The sequence below is a fragment of the Cebus imitator genome, unplaced genomic scaffold (assembly GCF_001604975.1).
Source record: "Cebus imitator isolate Cc_AM_T3 unplaced genomic scaffold, Cebus_imitator-1.0 Scaffold240, whole genome shotgun sequence".
Taxonomy (NCBI): domain Eukaryota; kingdom Metazoa; phylum Chordata; class Mammalia; order Primates; family Cebidae; genus Cebus; species Cebus imitator.
Window position 1 is genome coordinate 358,675 of NW_016107555.1, and position 23,406 is coordinate 382,080.

Below are 23,406 nucleotides of genomic sequence, written 5' to 3' on the forward strand. Positions count from 1 at the left end.
ACGGGGTTTCACCATGTTGACCAGGATGGTCTCGATCTCTTGACCTCGTGATCCACCTGCCTCGGCCTCCCAAAGTGCTGGGATTACAGGCTTGAGCCACCGCGCCCAGCCGGCATGAGTCATTTTTAAAAAAAACTTGAACTCTTCCGGGAGCAAAGCCCTTTTTCCTTCTAATGCACTCCCAAAGACAGTCGAGAAAGAACGAAACATCCCCTTTTTACTTACATATGGACCAAGACAGAAAAATTAAACTCCTTGATCTTCAAGTCAGTGACAAAAACTAAAAATAGGTCAGATGCAGTGGCTCACACCTATAATCCCAACACTTTGGGAGGCAGAGGCGGGTGAATCACAAGGTCAGGAGTTCGAGATCAGCCTGGCCAACATAGTGAAACCCCTTCCTGACTAAAAATACAAAAAATTAGCCAGGTGTGGTGGCAGATGCCTGTAATCTCAGCTACTCAGGAGGCTGAGGCAGGAGAATCACTTGAACCCAGGAGGAGGTTGCAGTGAGCCGAGATTGAGCCATTGCATTCCAGCCCAGGGGACAGAGTGACTTCATCTCAAAAAAGAAAAAAGAAAAGAAAAGAAACACCCCCCTGCCCCAAATTAGGTAAAAGTGATGCAACAATTCAATAAGGGTAAACATTTTTAAAAAATAAACTCCCACTGCACTCAATACTTAAATGGTTAAAAACAACAACAAAACAGGCGAGGTGCAGTGGCTAACGCCTGTAATCCCAGCACTTTGGGAGGCCAAAGCGGGTGGATCACCTGAGGTCAGGAGTTCCAGACCAGCCTGGCCAACATGGTGAAATCCCGGCTCTACAAAAAACCACAAAAATTAGCCAGGCATTGTGGTGGGCGCCTGTAATCTCGGCTACTTGGGAGGCTGAGGCAAGAGAATCACCTGAACCCAGGAGGTGGAGGCTGCAGTGAGCAGAGATTGTGCCACTGCACTCCAGCCTGGGCAACAGAGGGGAGACTCCGTCTCAAAAAGAAAAGCAAAACACACATACACATCACAAGCATTTGCTGGAGTCTCCAGACTTCAGTAATCTCCTTCCAACATTTTTTTCCCTTCCAGTGTTTTTTTGCTATGATTTCTTCTAGGCACTTAAGCGATTTCCTGGAATAAAATGAACTATCTACATAAAAATTACACAACAATTAAATTCATGTTCTCAAAAATATTTAATGATACAGAAGTTCATCAGTTAACTGAAAAGAGCCGGACAGAAACTATACATGTTTTGTAAAATACACATGCATACACACACACAAACACACAGAATATCCCCAGCAGACACAATTCATCGTGTCAGTGATTACACATGATGTGGTGGAGGATTGGAAGATCATTTTCTACATATGTAAGCTGCTTATAAAATTTTAAAAGTAGGCCAGGCGCACTGGCTCATGCCTGTAATCCCAGCACTTTGGGAGGCCAAGGCAGGTAGATCGCCTGAGGTTGGGAGTTTGAGACCAGCCTGACCAACATGGAGAAACCCCATCTCTACTAAAAATACAAAATTAGCCAGGCATGGTGGTACATGCCTGTAATCCCAACTACTTGGGAGGCTGAGGCAGGAGAATCGCTTGAACCTGGGAGACGGAGGCCACCTTTCACTTTTTAAGTTGCCTATTTCGACATTTTCTTAAAATAAGCATGTATTGGCCAGGCATGGTAGCTCACACCTGTAATCCCATCACTTTGGGAGGCCAAGGTGGGCAAATCATGAGGTCAGGAGTTCGAGATCAGCCTGGCCAACATAGTGAAACCCCGTCCCTACTATAAATACAAAAAAATTAGCCAGGTGTGGTGGCAGATGCCTGTAATCCCAGCTACTTGGGATACTTTGGAAATAACATACAAAAATTACTAAGAAGGCCAGGTGCAGTGGCTCACGCCTGTAATCTCAGCACTTTGGGAGGCTGAAGTGGGTAGATCACCTGAGGTCAGGAGTTCGAGACCAGCCTGACCAATAAGGTGAAAACCCATCTCTGCAAAAAATACAAAAATTAACCAGGTGTAGTGGCATGCACCTGAAATCCCAGTTACTTGGGAGGCTGGGGCAGGAGAATCGCTTGAACCAGGAGGCAGAGGTCGCAGTGATCTGAGATCTCACCACTGCACTCCAGCCTTGGTGACAAAGCAAGATTCCATCTCAAAAAACAAAAAAGAAAACACTACGTTTTTGTAAAAAACAGCTCCAATGCAGAACTCCTTACTAACCAATCCGACCCATAATGGACCGTGGAATAACAAAGTCCAATCTTGTCCTTCCTCTGAATGCCCTTAAAGCCACTAACACTAACTGGGCGCAGTGGCTCACTCCTGTAATCCCAACACTTTGGGAGGCCGAAGTGGGTAGATCACCTGAGGTCAGGAGTTCAAAGTCAGCCTGGCCAGCACAGTGAAACCCCGTCTACTAAAAATACAAAATTAGCTGGGTGTGGTGGCACATGCCTGTAATCTCAGCTACTCAGGAGGCTGAGGCAGGAGAGTCACTTGAACCCAGGAGGTAGAGGTTGCAGTGAGCCGAGATCACACCACTGTACTCCAGCCTGGGCAACAAGAGCCAAACTCTGTCTCAAAAAAGAAAGAAGAGAAGAGAAGAGGAGAAGAGAGAAGAGAAGCCACTGCCATTAATAATGGAATGAACAGTCATCCCCAGGGAATGAGGCTGCTCCAGGTCTGACTGGCACAAGCTAGAGCTGACCGCCGCCCAGTCTCCCGGGATCTACGAACCTCCTTCTCTAAGCCCCTACAGCTTCCTGGGCCAACTCCAGCCCCAGTACGGCCACCTGACCAACAGCTGACAGCTCCCTCTAGGGGCAACGTTTTTTTTCTTTACTGACAGGGACTGAAGAAAAAGACTTGACCTTCATACAGGCCAGCATTTGAAGGCTAAAGGCAAATCCACATTTAATGCAAATGAAATTATGGGGCACCAGTTTCATTCTTCCAGAGCCTTGCTGGGAATGACCTGCATGAGTATCTCTGCGAAGATACAGGGAATTGGACAAAGGCGAAAAGCTGATGGTGGAGGATTGTCTTAAAATTCCTTACAAGGCCGACAGAGTAAAACATGATGTGAACGAGCTAGATTTCAACGCAAATAAGAAGCAACTAAGAAGCCAGAACCCTAGTCTCACAGTAGCAAGGCTTCCTGTGCTTATTTTAAGCCTTTTGCTGTTGGGTCTAAGAGATGCTGAGGGGCCGCCATAAAATACTAAAGACAATAATAACCAAGTTTAATTGAATAGAAGTGTTAAAACCCACACATCCTAGTAACACTCTTACAAGGTGATGGTGCTGGAAAGATGCAACTCTGACAAAGTGGCGGTCACAATACAAGTCTGAACCTCAGCCCCAGTAAGCATCCTGCTGCCTGCAACACAACAATGTTGCGACCTGGTCCCATCACATGTTTACGCAAACCACTTCCAACCTAGAGGACAGAGGGCTGGAAGCTCCATGAAGAACATGAAGAATGCCCATCTGGTCACCAGCCTCCAGCACCCCCAGAAGAAAGCTCTCAACGGCAGAGTTCACAGGTGCAGATTCAGGTCCAGCCTGCCACAGCGGCTTTCCCCAGGGCTGGTCTGCCAGTCCTTCTTCCAAACAGCCCAGTCTCCAGCTCTGCCCTGTGGCTGTCTTCAGCCTCAGATCAGAAGTCAATTTGGACAAATCTTTTTAAGAGTCTCCAGAAAAGGTTTTCCAGATTTCAAAGCAATTTCCTCAGCATAAAACCACAGGATTAAAAAAAAGGAAGGGCTCTTGAGTCCAAACTTATCTTAAACACGTTTAAATTTTTCTTTTCTTTTTTGAGAGATAAGGTCTTACTCTGTTGCTTAAGCTGGAGTAGCTGGTGTACTCCTACGTGGAACTGAGGCTCAAGTCATCCTCTGGCCTCAGCCTCCCAAAGTGGTAGGATTACAGGCGTGTGAGTGAGCCACCATGCCTGGCCCTATCTATTAAACCTTGATTGGATGTAATAGGCCAAGTACAACTGCACCGAACGGACTGGGATGAAATGACCACCCCAGGGCTGTGACCATCCACACTGGCTCCAAGGAGGCAGACCACTGGCCCCCAGGCCTGCGCGCGGCAAGCCCTTGTGTCCATGATGCTTGAGACCCTGCAGGTCGACCTTCCTTCCTTCTCGGTACATTGTTATGGCCCCAGTTTCCTTATTTTTATCCTGATTCTAATAACCAGGTCCTTGAAGAACTTTCTGAGGAATCTCTGTTTTAATGGCACATAAACTGTTTCCTGCCATTTTACTCCCTCTGGAAAGCACACCAGGCAACAAGTATGAGTAGCTCACAGAAGACTAGAGCAAATTCTAGCTCATGCAGCTTTAAAAGAGAAACTTAAGACTACTATACGACATTCACGAATTATACAGAAAACACTGTTGCTAACAAGGACGCCGTTCATGGCCATGAAACTCCATCATGCCTCTTGTGGTCAGGCTTTCTGGTAGGAAAGTTTCTTCCCTGTGTAGAAACACGAGCATCACTTCATTTTTCGGTAGAACTTGGGTCTTCGGTACGGTTTCTCTTTATGTGCCTCCTCAGGTTCTCTTGCTCCAATTTTCTCTGATGCTCCAGGAAGTTTAAAATTGTAATCCGTTGTGACATAAGGTACTATCCCTTCGACCCCACGCTGAAATGGAAACACAAAGAGAAGGCATAGGAACACCCCAGGTCCAGCCTAGAGGGGTTTACAGCGCTCTCTCTCACACCCAGAAGATAGTGTCACTGACACAGTCTGAGTAAGGACTTCTCACTTTTAAAAAAAAAATTTTTTTTTTTTTTTAAATATGGGGTTTCACCATGATGGCCAGGCTGGTCTTGAACTCCTGACCTCAGGTGATCCACCCACCTCGGCCTCCCAAAGTGCTAGGATTAAAGGCATGAGCCACCACCCCCGGCCAGGACTTCTCACTTTTAAGGCATTTGATCCCTTCCTTCAGAGCCCCCTTTAAGCAGCTGGCCTGGTAACAGATGTGCCAGTGCCTCCCTTCTGTCGCATTCCTCAAACACAGCAAACGGCATAAGGCTGAGTGGGGGTGGAGTGTGCACCCCTCTCAAATGAGGGACACCAGAGGATGAGAATGGTAGGAACATCCTGTCCCCAGAGCCCACTCGAAGTCCCTGGGGCTGGCTCTGGGGCACACAGACGCCTTGGCCGGGTCCTGTGATGCGTCTGAAGACTGTCCTTAGGAGGGCAACCCTGGGAGGGCCTCTGCTCGCTCCAACGCAACCTACTCCTGTGGTAAAGTCTCCACCACGGGAGTTTGGACCATGAGTGACAGTGATTCATCGTCTCAGGCCTCGGAGGCTGCCCTGACACTGCCTTGCCTCATTCAGGATCTACAACAAAGCAAAGGTTTCCCAGATCACCCATTCCCATGACCCTTGACCCCACTTCAGCTCCTCACTTCCTGTGGGCCTGAGTAGGCTCCTTCCAGGGCCCTGCCCAGGGTAAGGCTCACCTGGCACTTAAGGACACAATGTGGAAGGGCAATGGCTCCAACGAGCAGACAATTCACAGTCTTTAGCTCTTCTGGGGGCACAGGGGTGAGGATGTGGTACAGCCGCTTCTCCATGTCAATGCCTCTACAGATGCCTTCAAGACAGGGGCACAACACAAAAATCAGCCTTTCGGAAGACATCAAACATCCCCACCACTAGAAACTGCAGAATGGCTTTGAACATAAGTCTTGATTTCTGTCCTGTTTTGTTTTGAAAATACAAAGAGCTGGCCGGGTGCAATGGCTCATGCCTGTGATCCCAGCACTTCGGGAGGCAGAGGCGGGTGGATTGCCTGAGCTCAGGAGTTTGAGACCAGCCCGGGCAACACAGTGAAACCCCATCTCTACTAAAAATAGAAAAAATTAGCTGGGCCCGGTGGTGTGCATCTGTAATCCCAGCTACTCAGGAGGCTGAAAAAAATAAAAAATACAAAGAGCCAAGAGACGGAGTCCTTGAAAATTCAGACTGTTTGTACGTTCCCTTTGTTCAGCTATGAGGAACCAAAATGGTCAACATGCAAAAGTCCTAAATTGGATCAGGCGCGGGGGCTACACCTGCAATCCCAGCACTTTGGGAGGCCGAGGCAGGTGGATCACCTGAGGTCAGGAGTTGGAGACCAGCCTGGCCAGCATGGTGAAACCCTGTCTCTACTAAAAATATAAAAAATCAGCCGGGTGTGGTGGCATGCACCTGTAAGCTCAGCTCCTTGAGTCTGGGACACAAGAATCACTTGAACCCAAGAGGCGGAGGTTGCAGTGAGCCCAAATAGACAGAGAAAGACTTTGCCTCAAAAAAAAAAAAAAAGTCTTAGATTGTTTTAATTAAGGTGAGTACAGGCCAGGGAGAAAAATCCACCACTAAGGAACATACAGAAAATAGCCTGACCTTTCCCCATCATTGTTCCTCCTTTATGGTGTGTACTAAATGACACAATTTCTGCGGAAATGCTTTTGAGAAATACAGTGCTGTCCAAATCTGAAATGTGCATTTCAGGACTTTGCTAATTTGGGATTGCTTAGCTCCACACCCTTCCAAAACTACACATTTATTGACCTCAGGAAGCCAGGGCTGGTCAAGGAGGTGGGGACCCAATCCCGCTGGGCACTTCAAGCCCTGGTCCAGACCCGGGATCTGAGCGATGGGAAGTGCCAGGCTGTGGCACAGCTGCACCTAGGCTCAAGTCATTCCTGGCTATGGGGACAAAGTTTTTAAGAGTGGAAGTGGAAAGTTCAGTTAGAAACTTTTCAGCAGATGCTGGCAGCTGACTAGCAAGGTGAGAAGAGGTGGAGGAAGCTGACATATTTTGAAGACAGAAGCCACCAGATTGGCTAATGGGCTGAAAGTGGCAAATGAAGACCAGGGGATGCCAAGGAAGGGCCAGGGTCTGACCTGGATGTCAGAGTGAATCTTCCAATGGACCAAGCATGAGCCTGGGGCAAGGAGGAGAGGGTACGGGCAGGAGGGCCCTCAGGGCCCCAGGTCTGCATGCCACTGAGACACCCTGGAGATACCTGCTGGCAAGGTGGTTTAGAACCCAGATGCGCAGCTGTGTTAGAGGACGCTGCGGAAAGGGAACGCCTAAAGATGGATTCAGGGCCCAGCAGTGACTGAGGCAGCTTAGGGGAGAAGTGTCGAGCAAGAAGAGGGCCAAGCCAAGCGAAGGCCCTTAGGAAGGCTACATTTATAGGAGCTGGCAGACAAGCAGAGAAACAGCTGCTTCCTTCCTGGCCCCAACCCCTAAGGCATGCTGTATAGACAAGCGGGGATTCTCTGACCTCTACAGCTTAGACACAGCTACAAGGTCAAGACCAGTCATTTACAGTTGAAGCAGTGGATCCTTTTCAGTAGGTTTATGGACAGATATGTTTTACTCTCAGACTCACCAAACCCCAAGCAGTCACAGATTGGAGTCTGGGCAAGCAGGATGGGCCCATTCGTGTATCCTCTGACGTCATCCTGGATCTTGCAAAGACCAACCCAGCTGGCATTCACAGCATATAGTATATGGGTAGGGGCGACATCAGAGTGGGTAATCCGGAGTGCAACTGCATTAAAAGGGACCTAGAAAATGAATTTGCATCTCACTCTATTCATTGCTACTTTGAAAGACTACTTTTAATTTCTACAATTAGATTAGCCAGCTATCTAAAGCTAGGTCTGCCAAAGTGCCTACCCAAAATTATCTCTAAAGAATAAAAATGGCCAGGGGCGGTGGCTCCCACCTATAATCCCAGCACTTTGGGAGGCTGAGGTGGGTGTATCACTTGAGGTCAGGAGTTCGAGACCAGCCTGGCCAATGTGGCAAAACCCTGCCTCTACTAAAAAAGCAAAAATTAGCCAGGCATGGTGGCACGTGCCTATAATCCCAAGCTACTGAGGTGTGTATGTGTGGTGGGAGGGCTGAGGCAGGAGGATTGCTTGAACCTGGGAGATGGAGGTTGCAGTGAGCCGAGATCATGCCACTGCCACTGCACTCCAGCCTGGGCAACAGAGCAGAGACACTGTCTCCAAAAAAAAAAAAAAAAAAAAAAAAAGTAAAAACACTGGGTGAGGTGCGGTGGCTCACGCCTGTAATCCCAGCAATTTGGGAGACTGAGGTGGGTGGATCACGAGGTCAGGAGTTCGAGACCAGCCCAGCCAAAATGGTGAAATCACATCTCTACTAAAAACACAAAAAATTAGGGATGGTGATGTGTGCCTGTAATCCCAGCTACTTGGGAGACTAATTTTTATATTTTTAGTAGAAATGGGGTTTTGCCATGTTGGCCAGGCTGGTCTTGAACTGCTGGCCTTATGATCTGCCTACGTCAGCCCCCCCAAACTGCTGGGAATACAGGCATAAGCCACCGCACCCGGTCTAATTTTTGTATTTTTAGTAGAGATCAGGTTTTGCATGTTGGCCAGGCTGGTCTTGAACTCTTGACCTCAAGTGATCTACTCACCTTGGCCTCCCAAAGTAATCCCAGCTACTTGGGAGGTAGTTAGCCGAGATCGTGCCACTCACCCCAGCCTGGGCAACAGAGTGAGATTTGGTCTCAAAAAACAAAACAAAACAAAACAATGAGTTCAAGATCAGCCTGGGCAAAGTGGCAAAACCTGGTCTCTACAAAAAATACCAAAATCAGCTAGGCGTGGTAGCACATGCTTGTAGTCCCAGCTACTCAGGAGGCTGAGGCTTGAACGCAGGAGGCAGAGGTTGCAGTGGGCCAAGATTGTGACACTGCACTCCAACCTGAGTGACAAGAGCAAGACTATGTTTCAAAAAAAAAAAAAAAATTAGCTGGACATGGTGATGCACACCTGTAGTCCCAGCTACTTGGGAGGCTGAGGCAGAAGAATTGCTTGAACCCGGGAGGCAGAGGTTGCAGTGAGCTGAGATCCTACCACTGCACTCCAGCTTGAGTGATAGACCAAGACTCTACATAAAAAATAATAATAATAATAATAATAAATAAATAAATAAAAATACAAAAAATTAGCCACGTGTGGTGGCCCATGCCTTTAGTCCCAGCTACCTGAGAGGCTGAGGCACTAGAATTGACAATCACTTGAACCCAGGAAGCGGAGGTTGCAGTGAGCCAAGACTGTGCCATTGCACTCCTACCGGGAGTGCAGGCTTCAGTCTCATCCTCAACTTTGACTACACCACTTCGGGCAAGCTGACTCCCAGCCCCTGGCCTTGGTTTTACCATCTGTAAAATGGGGATAGTAGCAGGACCACGGTGAGGAGTGGCGTTAACACAGGCTTAGAACAGAGTACTGCACAGAGGGAGCATTTCAGAAGTGCTACCTGCCACTAGTTTTGTTTCTCCTTCATCCTCAATCCTAACGCTATCGTGCTTTCCTCCCAAAATAATTCTTAGCACCCTGGATTCCAAGTTGCAAATACTTTTGACAATAGTAATGTGAAATACTTTCAGAGTGAGTGCTCTCTGCCCGAGCGTGGTGGCTCAAGGCGGGTGGATCACCTGAGCAGCCTGACCAACATGAAGAAGCCCCGTCTCTACTAAAAATACAAAAATTAGCTGGGCGTGTTGGTGGTGCATGCCTGTAATCCCAGCTACTCGGGAGGCTGAGGCAGGAGAATCGCTTGAACCTAGGAGGCGGAGGTTACGGGAAGCTGAGATTGCCCCACTGCACTCCAGCCTGGGCAACAAGAGGAAAACTCCACCTCAAAAAAAAAAAAAAAAAAAAAAAAAGAGTGCTCTCTGGGTGCCAGGTTCCATTGTGAACACTCCCTACACTCCCTGAATCCATACAATCACTCTCTGAGGTCCAGTACCACCCCTGTTCTACAGCTGAAAAGGGGAAGTGCTAGAGCAGCCACTGGGACCAGGTGGGACATTCAAACCCAGCACGAAGCAACACTCATCCTCACTACAGCACCATGGCTAACAGCAGTCACTGAAGCTGGACTGCCTGGGCCTGCATGCCAGCCCGGCCCCTTGTGCTGAGTCCCTCAGCCTCTCTGCATCTCAGTTTCCCCATCTGTATAATGGGAGTAATGACAGAACCTAGATCACTGGGTCGTTCTGAGGATTACATGAGCGACGAGTTATGGCGTGGTCAGAAGAGTGACCAGCACACAGAAAACCGCAGACGGTGTGTGTTAACAAAATGAAGACAATTTCTTCTGTACATTCAGATTACCTGATAGGGTGTCAGGCTATGTAAAGGAGTAAGAGGTTTTGGCATCGGGGGCTGCAGCTGGCTAAGGTAACTCAAGACAGACAGCTCTCGAAGAATTTTGTTATGTAATTCTCTGAAAGGCAATTCAGAACAAGGTAAGTAGGGATTTAACACCCCACGGCCACCCCCCACAGCTGTCATCACACAGGCTGCATTTTCAGAGTACTGGGCTTTCTGAAGCTGCGCCCCCTTGACAGACTCTGACTGGAAAAACAGGAAGGTAAAGACTCTCCTTTAAGTCAAAGCTGCTGGCAGCCAGAGGTAGGGGCCACTTCTGGATATTTCCACTGGGAATAACAGTTCAGAAAACAACTGGTTCTTCTTTGCAAATGCACAGCTGTGACAGAGACCTGAAGATTTTAGAGGACTCAAGCCTTAAAAGGAATTAAGAATGGCAGGCCTTTTTCAACGGAAGAAAACATAGTTCTTCAGCCAAATGAGGTTTAGTTACCTATTTCTTGGGGTTATTCTGAATGCAAAATCCGTATAAACGGATATGAGCTTATGTCCAGTGAACTCAACTGGAATCTCTTTTTCTTCATCAGCAAATTCCAAAGCGTCTGCAAATTCCGCAAGTCTGAAACCTCGATTTCTCATCTTGGTCTTGCTTTTTGTATACAAGCCGTCCATGTCATCTACATACTGTGGGGTAAGGTCTGGCATACATTTACTGTGGTCAGAGCTGAACTGAACCACGTGGCTGGGAGACAGCAATCGGATCAGATCAATGAGAAGCAGGAGCCCCTGGTCTGTGAGGAAGGAGACATTAGCACAGCTGACGCACTCAAGAACAGTGACACATTCGTATTACAAATGGGTGCATTTGTTCTAAGACAAAGAAACCGTCAATAAGATGGTTTTATTTATTTTATTTTTTATTTTTTTTTTGGGACGGAGTTTCGCTCTCGTTACCCAGGCTGGAGTGCAATGGCGCGATCTCGGCTCACCGCAACCTCCGCCTCCTGGGTTCAGGCAATTCTCCTGCCTCAGCCTCCTGAGTAGCTGGGATTACAGGCACACGCCACCATGCCCAGCTAATGTTTTGTATTTTTAGTAGAGACGACAGGGTTTCACCATGTTGACCAGGATGGTCTCGATCTCTTGACCTCGTGATCCACCCGCCTCGGCCTCCCAAAGTGCTGGGATTACAGGCTTGAGCCACCGCGCCCGGCCAATAAGATGGTTTTAAAACTGGGCTTTGGCTAGGCACAGCGGCTCATGTTTGTAATTCCTGCACTTTGGCAGGCCATGGTGGGCGGATCACTGGAGGCCAGAAGTTTGAGACCAGCCTGGCCAACATGGCAAAGCCCCATTTCTACTAAAACTACAAAAATTAGCTGGGCATAGTGGCACACGCCTGTGGTTCAGCTACTTGGGAGGCTGAGGTGGGAGGATTACTGGATCCCGGGAGGCGGAGCACACAGTGAGCCGAGATCACCCACTGCACTCCAGCCTGGGTGACAGAGTGAGATCCTGACTCAATTTCAAAAAAAAAAAAAAAAAAAGAACCAAAAAACTGGGCTTCAATGTGGATGTCTGAAAGTCAACAGCTACTCACACTGCCTGTCCCTCCCTTGCAGATGTTCGGATGTGGCTTACCTGAAACCCATCCCATAGTGTTGATGATGAGAGGGGACTCTCTCTTGTAAGCGCTGAACACATATTTTATTACGTCAATATAATTCTCATAGTTGTTTTTACAAGAAGGTTTCCCATAATACACCATCTTCTGTGGTGTCCGCAGGTGAGTGAAAGGTGGTCCTAAGAAGACAAAGGTGTCATGAGATGAGCACGGTAGGACGAGTAATCAATCCTGGCTAGTTAAACGGGGGGAGCGTTTTATTTCGGCCATCATCACTAACAAAGAACGGTAGGAAATATGAGACCATCCTACCTACAGGGACACTCCAATTCCATTTTTGGAAATCTAAGCTTTCAACTTAACACAAAGAAATGCTCACTTTCACATAAATGGCCAATGCCAATTACGTCCTACAATGGCCATTCATTCAGCGAACACACAAATCCGCCAACTGCTGGGCTTGTTCCAGTGATTTGGGACATATCTGTAAACAAAACAGACAAACATCCCCACTCTTGCAGGGCTTCTATCCCTGTGAAAGGACAATGAATAACCACATGTCTCTTACAGGAACACAGCACTGACTCTGCCCTAGGCCTTTCATGTAGAGCCCCTAATTCTCCTAATGACCCTGAGGCAGATAGTAGTATCTTCATTTTTACAGATGAGGAAACTGGGAAAGAGATTCACCGGAACAAGGTCAGTGAGCCAGTAAATAGCAAGCTGGCTTGAACCCAGAGGCCTGGCTCCTGCGTCCACTCTTAATCATGACACATCTCCTCTGGTCAGGTACAGGGAGCTGAGCAGCTAATGAGGGCAGGCCAACACACTCAGCAAGCCAGTGACCAGGACTGTGTGTGACAGGGTCAGCAGGGAGATGGCCTGGGTCAGTGTGACTGCAGCGAGGCCATCTGTGACAGAGATTCAACTGTCAGAGTGGCCACTACGATGGGAGCTGGAATTCAGCCAGCGAGGCTCCCTTCAAGGTTGGGGCCAGTAAGGGCAGGGATGTGGGGCAGCCAGCAGCAGAGGAAGTGGCCTGTATAGTCCAGAGAAGACTGAGCAAATATGCAAATGTAGTATAAATAATCACAGCCAGGTTTCTTACCACCAGAGAAAGAACTTACAAATGTGAAAGCAAGGAAGGCTAACCAGAATGACCCCTGGGGTGTTAAGCTGGAATCGGAATGAGTCGTAAACTCATGACTTTATTTATTTAGTTTTTCTTTTTTATCTTTTATCTTTTTTTCTTTTTTTGAGATGGAGTCTCAGTTTGTCGCCCAGGCTGGAGGGAGTAGCACAATCTCAGCTCACTGCAACCTCCCCCTCCTGGGTACAAGTGATTCTCATGCCTCAGCCTCCCAAGTAGCTTGGATTACAGGTGCCCACCACCACGCCTGGCTAATTTTTGGATTTTTTAGTAGGGATGTGGTTTTGCTGTGTTGGCCAGGCTGGTCTCTAAACTCCTGACCTCAAGTGATCCACCTGCCTTGGCCTCACACAGTGCTGGGATAACATGCATGAGCCACTGTGCCCAGCTTGATGATTTAAAGAAACAGATAGAAAAAGTACCCACAGAAGTACAGATCTATATGCATACACACACATATACATATAGTATGTGTGGGTTTAAATGTGTAATATATGCTAGCTCTGTGCACTGAGGGGATCTAGAAATAATGACACACCAGAGGCAACAAGCACACACAGTACTGAAACTCTGGTTTCAATCTCTCTGCATGAAAAGGAGCCAGGGCCCTCTGGAAAAATAGCTTATTCCAAGGCTATGGAAGAGAAAGTGAAAGATGACTCCAGAACTTCCTGTTTTCCCTGAAAGTTAAGACAGTGCTCAAAAAAGGATGGAGCCATGGAATGGCTAGGGTCAGCAGAGCTGGAGGGCCCAGGTCAAGGGCACAGGCGGGACCTAGGACGTAAGAGGAGCTGAGTAGGCAGACGGGTCCTAGGAGGTGGCCGGCAGGGCAGAGAGGCTATTTATACACAGGTATATTGTACAGATAAATTAATGTATTCAGAATGAGAGCCAGCTTTCTTTCTTTATCTCTCTCTGTCTCTCTCTATTTTTCTTCTTTCGACAGGATCGGCTGGGTGATGGTGGCTTACACCTATAATTCTAGCACTTCAGGAGGCCAAGGCAGGAGAATAACTTAATGTTAGGAGTTCAAGACCAGCCTGGCCAACATGGTGAAACACCATCTCTGCTAAAAATATAAAAATTAGCCAGCATGGTAGTGTGTACCTGTAATCCCAGCTACTCGGGAGGTTGAGGCAGAAGAACTGCTTGAGCCCAGGAGGCAGAGGTCACAGTGAGCCAAGATCGTGCCACTGTACTCTAGCCTGGGCAACAGAGTGAGACTCTATCTAAAAAAAAAAAAAAGTATGTATAAGTGTAATATATATACTCATGTGCTACATAATGATATTTTTTTCTTCAGACAGAGTCTCTCTGTTACCTAGGCTGGAGTGCAGTGGCATGATAGCTCACTGCAACCTCCACATGCAAGGTTCAAGCAATTGTCACGTCTCAACCTCCCAAGTAGCTGGGATTACAGGAGCACACCACCATGCTGGCTAATTTTTATATTTTTAGGAGACGGCGTTTCACCATGTAGGCCAGGCTGGTCTTGAACTCCTGACCTCAAGTGATCTGCCCTTTTCAGCCTCTAAAAGTGCTGGGATCACAGGCATGAGCCAACATGCCTGGCCCACTACATTTTACTCAACAGACTGCATATACAATGGTAGTCCCCTGAGATTAAAAAAAAATTATTTTTAATTATCGTGGCTATATAGTAGGTGTATATTCACGAGATTTTAATGGAGCTGAAAAATTCCTACCACCTAGTAACCTCAAGTATAACACATATAATTATATACCATACATCATACTTGACTGCTAATAAATGACTGTTACCAGTTTATGTATTTACTATGCTATATTTTTAAACATTATTTGAGTGCACTCCTTCTACATATAAAAAATACTGAATTGTAAAGTAGCCTCCAGCAGGTACTTCAGGCATTATCCAGAAGGCATCATGATCACAGATGACAGCTCCGTGCATGCTGCTGCACCTGGAGATATTCTAATGGGACAGGACGTGGTGGGGGCAGGTACTGAAACTGAGCATCTTCACCCTGTGTAGGCTAAAGTGTGTGTTTATGTCTTAGTTTTATTTTATTTTATTTTATTTTAAGAATCCTCATCTGGATGTGTCTTAGTTTTTAAACCAAAAAGTTTTTAAAAATAACCAATATATCAGGCACAGTGGCTTATGCCTGTAATCCCAGCATTTTGGGGGGTTGAAGATGGTGGATTGCTTGAGCTTGGGAGTTTGAGACCAGCCTGGGCAACATGGGGAAACCCCGTCTCTACTAAAAAATACAAAAATTAGCCGGGCATAGTGGTACATGCCTGTTGTCCCAGCTACTCGGGAGGCAGAGTGGGCAGACTGCTCAAGCTTGGGAGTTGGAGATTGCAAGCCGAGATGGCACCACTTCACTCCAGCCTGGTGACACAGTAAGGCCCCACTCCAAAAAATGTAAGAAATAAAAGATAAAATACATTAATTTTAAAATGGGAAAAAGCTTACAGAAGAGATATACATTGCATTCATGATTTGTGCTTAAGTGTTACTACAGAACAGTAAAAAAGTTAAAAAGGCCGGGCGCGGTGGCTCACGCCTATAATCCCAGCACTTTGGGAGGCCGAGGCAGGTGGATCACGAGGTCAAGAGATCGAGACCATCCTGGTCAACATGGTGAAACCCCGTCTCTACTAAAAATACAAAAATTAGCTGGGCATGGTGGCACGTGCCTGTAATCCCAGCTACTCAGGAGGCTGAGGCAGGAGAATTGCCAGAACCCAGGAGGCGGAGGTTGCGGTGAGCCGAGATCGCGCCATTGCACTCCAGCCTGGGTAACAAGAGCGAAACTCTTGTCTCAAAAAAAAAAAAAAAAAAAAAAAAAGTTAAAAAATGCCTGGTGGAGTGCCTCACGCCCATAATCCCAGCACTCTGGGAGGCTGAGATGAAAGGATCACATGAGGTCAGGTATTTGAGACCAGCCTGGGCAACCCTCTCCCTACAAAAAAATTAAAAATAAGCAGCTGGGTGTGGTGGTGAGTGCCTGTAGTTCTGGCTACTGGGAAGGCTGAGGCAGGAGGTTAACCATCGAAGAAACAAATTTTAAAATAGGCCTCCCACAGTGGCTCACACCTGTAATCCCAGCACTTCGGGAGGCCAAGGAGGGTGGATCATCTGAGGTCAGGAGTTCGAGACCAGTGTGGCCAACATGGTGAGACCCAGTCTCTACCAAAAAAAAAAAATACAAGAAATTAGCTGGGACTACAGGCACACGCCACCACGCCCAGATGCTTATTTTTTATTTCATTTTTTGTACGGAGAGGGTGAGGCACGAGAATCCCTCGAACCTGTGAGTTGGAGGTTGCAGTGAGCCAAGATTGTGCCACTGCACTCCAGCCTGGGTGACAGCAAGACTCTGTCTCAAAAAAACCAAAAAATTTTAAAAATAAATTTAGTACAGCCTAAGTATATAGTGTTTATAAGACTAGGGTAGGCCAAGTATGATGGCTCATGCCTGTAAGCCAAGCGCTCTGGGAAGCCAAGGCAAGAGGACTACTTGAGTCTAGGAGTTCAAGACAAGTGTAGGCAACATAGGGAGACCACATCTCTATAAACATTTAAAAATTAGCCAAGTGTGTTAGCACACCCATAGTCCCAGCTACTCAGGAGGCTGAGGCGGGAGAATAATGAGAGCCCAGGTCAAAGCTGCAGTGAGCTGTGTTCATGCCTCTACACTCCAACCTGGGCCACAGAGTGAGGTCCTGTCTCCAAAACACACACAAATAAACAAACAAACAAAAGGTCGCCTGGGATTACTCACGCCTGTAATCCCAGCACTTTGGGAGGCCGAGGTGGGCAGATCACTGAGGCTGGGAGTTGGAGACCAGCCCAGGCAACATGGTGAGACCCCATCTCTACCAAAAATACAAAAATCAGCTGGGTGGGGTGGCGTGCATCTGTAATCCCAGCTACTCGGAAGACTGAAGCACAAAAATTGCTTGAACCTGGGAGGCAGCTGCAGTGAGTGGAGGTTGTACGATTGTACTCCAGCCTGGGTGACACAGTGAGACTCTGTCACAAAAGCAAAAAACAAAAAAAGAAAAAGGGAGTAGGGTGCAGCAATAACCAAGCCTTTGTATTTTTTTTTACCACTCACCCACCGACTTACCCAGAGCAACCGCCAGCCCTGCAGGCTTGCTCCATTCATGGTAGGTGCCCTACATGTCCCATTTGTTATCTCTTATATTGAATTTTACTCTACCTTTTCTTTTTTTTTGGGAGGGGGGAGGGAATGGAGTCTCACTCTGTCACCCACGCAGTGACGTGACCTCGGCTCACTACAACCTCCATCTCCCAGGTTCAAGCACTCATCCTCACCCTCCCAAGCAGTTGGGGTTACAGGCTCTCACCGCCATGCCTGGCTAATTTTTTTTTTTAGTAGTATTTTTAAGTAGACGGAGTTTCACCACATTGGCCAGGTTGGTCTCAAACTCCTGACCTCAACTGGTCCACCTGCCTCGGCCTCTTAAAGCGCAGGGATTACAGGTGTGAGCCACTGCCTTGACATGTATCTTTCCTATGGTTACATATGTTTATGTATACAAACACTTATGCTGTGCTACAGTTGCCTACAGTATTTAGTACAGTAACATGCTGTACAGGTTTGTATCCTGGGAGCACAGGCTCTGCCAGAGACTAAGTATATCGTAGGCTAAGACCACCTAGGTTTTTGTAGCGCACTCTAGGATGTTCACACAAGGATGAATTTCTCAGGATGTATCCTTGCCAGTAAGCAACACTACTGTGTAATTTTAAGGAAGGATGGGAAGACTTAACCTTGTCAAATATCAATACAACTCAAAGCAATTTACAGACTCAATGCAATCCCTTTCAAAATGGAAATAGCCTTTTCTACAAAAACGGAAAAGCAGATCCTCATATTCATATGGAATTGCAAGGGGCGCCAGAAAACAAAAACAGTCTTGAAAAAGAAGAATAACGAACTCACTCCTCTTTTGAGTCAGAATCTCGCTCTGTCGCCCAGCCTGGAGTGGAATGGTGTGGTCTTGGCCCACTGCAACCTCTACCACCCAGGTTCAAGTGATTCTCCTGCCTCAGCCTCCCAAGCAGCTGGGATTATAGGCGCCCACCACCACACCGGCTAATTTTTGCATTTTTAGTAGAGATGGGGTTTCACCATGTTGGCCAGGCGGGTCTCGAACTCCTGACCTTGTGATCCACCCACCTCGGCCTCTCAGTGTGTTGGGATCACAGGCGTGAGCCACTGCGCCTGGCCCTCTTTTTTTTTTTTTTGAGACAGTCTTGTTCTTGCCGCCCAGGCTAGAGTGCAGTGGCACAGTCTTGGCTCACTGCAACCTCTGCCTCCTAGATTCAAGCGATTCTGCTGCCTCCTGAGTAGCTGGGGTTATAAGCACCTGACACCATGCCCAGCTAATTCTTTTATATTTTGTATCTGCCTACTTTAGCCTCCCAAAGTGCTGGGATAACAGGCGGGAGCCACCACCCTCAGCCTCTTTTTTTTTTTTGGAAACAAAGCTTCGCTCCTGTCTCCCAGGCTGGAGTGCAATGGCGCGATCTTGGAGATCTTGGCTAACCGCCTCCCGGGTTCAAGCAATTCTCCTGCCTCAGCCTCCAGAGGAGCTGGGATTGCAGGCGCCTGCCATCATGCCTGGCTAATTTTTATATTTTTAGGAGAGAGGGGGCTTCCCCATGTTGGCCAGGCTGGTCCCAAACTCCTGACTTCAAGTGATCCGCCCACCTTGGCCTCTCAAACTGCTGGAATTACAGGCGTGAGCCACTGTGCTGGCCCTCCTCTTTTTTTTTTAGTTTTGTTTGAGACGGAGTTTCACTCTTGTTGTTGCCCAGGCTGGTGTGCAATGGCGTGATCTCACCTCACCACAACCTCCACCTCCAGGGTTCAAGCGATTCTACTGCCTCAGCCTCCCAACTAGCTGAGATTACAGCCATGCACCACCACGCCAGCTAATTTTGTTTTTTGTTTTGTTTTGTTTTGTTTTTTGTTTTAGTAGAAATAGGGTTTCTCCATGTTGGTCAGCCTGGAAACTCCCAACCTCAGGTGATCTGCCCACCTCGGCCACCCAACGTGTTGGGATTACAGGCGTGAGCCACCGAGGCCAGCCTCTCTTTTCAACATAGCACTGAAGGTCCAAGCAAGAGCAATTAGGCAAGACGAAGAAATAATGGGACCTTAACTGGAAATGAAAAAGTGAGATTATTTCTATTTTCTGACGACACAATTATATATGGAAAATCCAAAAGATTCAAGAAACTGTACAACTGAAAAAGGAATTCAGTACCAGTGCAGGATGCAAAATCAACGTTTAAAAATCATTTCACACTGAGAAACAGTTCTGTAAAAAAAAGAAAACTAAAAAACCTAAAACAAAAAGTAGCATTTACATGTAATTATCCAAAAAAGAATCAAGAAAACATCTCATTAATTAAAACAAAGCATCGTGATGAAAAAATAAATAAAAAAAAGAAAACAATTTCATTTAAAATAGCAACAACAAATAAAATACATGGTACAATAACCAAGAAGATGAAAGACTTCTATACTGAAAACTACCTTTAATTTTAATTTTTTTTTTAAGAGACAAGAGTCTCGCTGGGCGCGGTGGCTCACGCCTGTAATCCCAGCACTTTGGGAGGCCGAGGCGGGTGGATCACGAGGTCAAGAGATCGAGACCATCCTGGTCAACATGGTGAAACCCCGTCTCTACTAAAACTACAAAAAATTAGCTGGGCATGGTGGCGCGCGCCTGTAATCCCAGCTACTCAGGAGGCTGAGGCAGGAGAATCACTGGAACCCAGGAGGCGGCGGTTGCAGTGAGCCGAGATTGCGCCACTGCACTCCAGCCTGGGTGACAGCAAGACTCTGTCTCAAAAAAACCAAAAAATTTTAAAAATAAATTTAGTACAGCCTAAGTATATAGTGTTTATAAGACTAGGGTAGGCCAAGTATGATGGCTCATGCCTGTAAGCCAAGCGCTCTGGGAAGCCAAGGCAAGAGGACTACTTGAGTCTAGGAGTTCAAGACAAGTGTAGGCAACATAGGGAGACCACATCTCTATAAACATTTAAAAATTAGCCAAGTGTGTTAGCACACCCATAGTCCCAGCTACTCAGGAGGCTGAGGCGGGAGAATAATGAGAGCCCAGGTCAAAGCTGCAGTGAGCTGTGTTCATGCCTCTACACTCCAACCTGGGCCACAGAGTGAGGTCCTGTCTCCAAAACACACACAAATAAACAAACAAACAAAAGGTCGCCTGGGATTACTCACGCCTGTAATCCCAGCACTTTGGGAGGCCGAGGTGGGCAGATCACTGAGGCTGGGAGTTGGAGACCAGCCCAGGCAACATGGTGAGACCCCATCTCTACCAAAAATACAAAAATCAGCTGGGTGGGGTGGCGTGCATCTGTAATCCCAGCTACTCGGAAGACTGAAGCACAAAAATTGCTTGAACCTGGGAGGCAGCTGCAGTGAGTGGAGGTTGTACGATTGTACTCCAGCCTGGGTGACACAGTGAGACTCTGTCACAAAAGCAAAAAACAAAAAAAGAAAAAGGGAGTAGGGTGCAGCAATAACCAAGCCTTTGTATTTTTTTTTACCACTCACCCACCGACTTACCCAGAGCAACCGCCAGCCCTGCAGGCTTGCTCCATTCATGGTAGGTGCCCTACATGTCCCATTTGTTATCTCTTATATTGAATTTTACTCTACCTTTTCTTTTTTTTTGGGAGTGGGGAGGGAATGGAGTCTCACTCTGTCACCCACGCAGTGCCGTGACCTCGGCTCACTACAACCTCCATCTCCCAGGTTCAAGCACTCATCCTCACCCTCCCAAGCAGTTGGGGTTACAGGCTCTCACCGCCATGCCTGGCTAATTTTTTTTTTTAGTAGTATTTTTAAGTAGACGGGGTTTCACCATGTTGACCAGGATGGTCTCGATCTCTTGACCTCGTGATCCACCCGCCTCAGCCTCCCAAAGTGCTGGGATTACAGGCTTGAGCCACCGCGCCTGGCCCTTTTTTTTTGAGACAAAGTTTCGCTCCTGTTGTCCAGGCTGGCGTGCAATGGTGCCATCCCAGCTCACCACAACCTCTGCCTCCTGGCTTCAAGTGATTCTCCTGCCTCAGCCTCCCAGGGGAAGTTATTCTTTAATGAGTACAGTGTTCATTTTGGGATGACAAAAAACCACACCCAATTAATTTTTAAATTTTGTGTAGAGACAGGGTCTCACCATGTTGCAAACACAACAAAAAAGTTGTGGCCAGGCACAGTGCCTCATGCCTATAACCCGAGCACTCTGGGAGTCAGAGGTGAATGGATGATCTGAAGTCAGGAGTTCAAGACCAGCCTGGCCAACATGGTGAAACCCCATCTCTCCTAAAAATATAAAAAATAGCTGGGCATCGTGATGCGTACCTGTAGTCACAGCTACTCAGGAGGCTGAGGCAGGAGAATCGCTTGAACCCAGGACGCGGAGGTTACAGTGAGCATAGATCATGCCACTGCACTCCAGTCTGCCTGAGCGATAGAACAAGACTCCATCTCAAAAAAAGAAAAAAGAAAAAGCAATGTGGTACTTACTTCAGCAGCACATACACTAAAATCTGGAATGATACAGAGAAGACTGGCAAAGGGCCTACACAAAGATGACATGCAAATTCATGAAGTGTTCTATATCATTAAAAAAAAAAGCGATGAAGAATTGTGGGTTCTGAACCAGATAAACGACATCAGGATAACTGCTGAATTTTCAATAAAATCTGTAGACTGGGTAACAGTACTTTCTTTTTTTCTGAGATAGAATCTCATTCTGTTGCCCAGGTTGGAGTACAGTGGCATGATCTTGGCTCACTGCAACGTCCACCTCCTGGGTTCAAATTCTCCTGCCTTGGCCTCCCGAGTAGCTGGGACTATAAGCACGTGCCACCAAATCCAGCTAATTTTTGTTTTTTGGAGTTTCTCTTGAGACGAGTCTTGCTCTGTTGTCCAGGATGGAGTGCAATGGCATGATCTAGGCTCACTGCAACCTCCATCTCCCGGGTTCAAGCGATTTTCCTGCCTCAGCCTCCTGAGTAGTTGGGACTACAGGCTTGTACCACCATGCCCAGGTAATTTTTGTACTTTTAGTAGAGACAGGGTTTCACCATGTTGGCCAGGCTGGTCTCAAACTCCTGACCTTAGGTGATCCGCCTGCCTTGGCCTCCCAAAGTGCTGGGATTACAAGTCTGAGCCATCATATCTGGCTTGATGAACAGTATTGATTCCGTGTTCATTTCTTGGGTTAGATAGTTGTACATAAGATGTGATATTAGGGAAAGATGTGTTTCTAATTTACATAACACAAAATGAATAGCAGTTCCATTTCCTAAGATGGAAAAGGACCATAGTTTGTTTTTTGGAGGTTAGAGGAGCAGTTATGGAAAGACCATGAGTTTGGTAGGCACATGTTCACTTTTAATATTTTATACTGTTCTATTTTTTTTAGTTTCCGTAAGCATCATTACATATGAATTTTATAAAACTAAGACATTCGAGAAATATATAATACATACCCAGAACTGGTTCTGTAATATTAAGTAAAGAAATGCAACCAGGAGGGGTAAATTCTGTCTGTCCCAGATCACATTCCAAATAGTCAACGCAGGGAAGACTGCAAATTGTTAAAAAAGAAAAAAGAAAGAAAATCCTAACTAGCTTTACTCTGTAGAAAGCATAACCAGACAGTCAAGATTTCATGTGATACACAGGGATAATCCACACCACGCAGCCCTTTAGAAGTGGTGCCCCAAAGATGACAATCAGTGATTAAAAATAAGTCAAGAGATCCCAGAGCAGACCCTAAGATGGGCATGCCAAAAAATAAGAAATAAAAACAAGTCAAGAGAAAATGTGGTGCAGGCATGGTCACACTGTCCATTCATAACATGGGGACGATTTGGTCTTTCAGATAATTTCTTTTTTTAAGATGGAGTCTCACTCTGTTGCCCAGGCCGAAGTGCAATGGCGTGATCTTGGTTCACTGCAACCTCCCCCTCCCCGGTTCATTCAATCCTCCTGCCTCAGCCTCCGGAGTAGATGGGATCACAGGTGCCCACCACCATGCCTGGCTAATTTTTGTATTTTTAGTAGAGATGGGTTTTCACCATGTATGCCAGGCTGGTCTTGAACTCCTGACCTCAAATGATCCACCTGCCTCAGCCTCCCAAAGTGCTGGGATTACAGGTGTGAGCCACTGCACCTGGCCTGAATTTTTAAAAAATATACCAATAAAACCAGACTGTCATGTCTAAGGCCATCTCAAATGCCCAGTCTTCAGAAAACTGTTTTTCTTCTTTCTTTTTTTTTTTTTTTTTTTTTGAGACAGGGTCTCACTCTGTGCCCAGGCTGGAGTGCATTGGTGCGATCTCACTGTAGCCTCAATCTCCCAGATT

At 46.9% G+C, this 23,406-nt stretch overlaps 1 protein-coding gene and 1 non-coding gene across 3 annotated transcripts in view; one reads left to right on the forward strand and one right to left on the reverse strand.

Annotated features, from left to right (window-relative positions):
* The window catches only part of NOL9 (nucleolar protein 9), a 48,360-nt gene that overhangs the window by 13,856 nt on the left and 11,098 nt on the right, over positions 1 to 23,406 (reverse strand). The window contains exons 6-12 of one of the 2 annotated variants that reach the window (XR_005195417.1): positions 22,528 to 22,625; positions 11,836 to 11,997; positions 10,688 to 10,985; positions 10,198 to 10,309; positions 7,431 to 7,608; positions 5,508 to 5,641; positions 4,480 to 4,675 (exon numbers count right to left, since the gene is read on the reverse strand). Coding sequence is in view for 1 of the 2 variants with exons in the window: in XM_017498306.2 (XP_017353795.1) it covers positions 4,526 to 4,675; positions 5,508 to 5,641; positions 7,431 to 7,608; positions 10,198 to 10,309; positions 10,688 to 10,985; positions 11,836 to 11,997; positions 22,528 to 22,625 (1,132 nt within the window). In the remaining variant the exon portion in view is untranslated. Of the gene's footprint in view, positions 1 to 4,238; positions 4,676 to 5,507; positions 5,642 to 7,430; positions 7,609 to 10,197; positions 10,310 to 10,687; positions 10,986 to 11,835; positions 11,998 to 22,527; positions 22,626 to 23,406 lie in introns of those variants that run through there. The other variant, XM_017498306.2, reaches the window with a different exon arrangement.
* Positions 21,549 to 21,656, forward strand: LOC119466919. Its single transcript, XR_005195427.1, has one exon. It is a non-coding gene; the product is annotated as a U6 spliceosomal RNA (small nuclear RNA).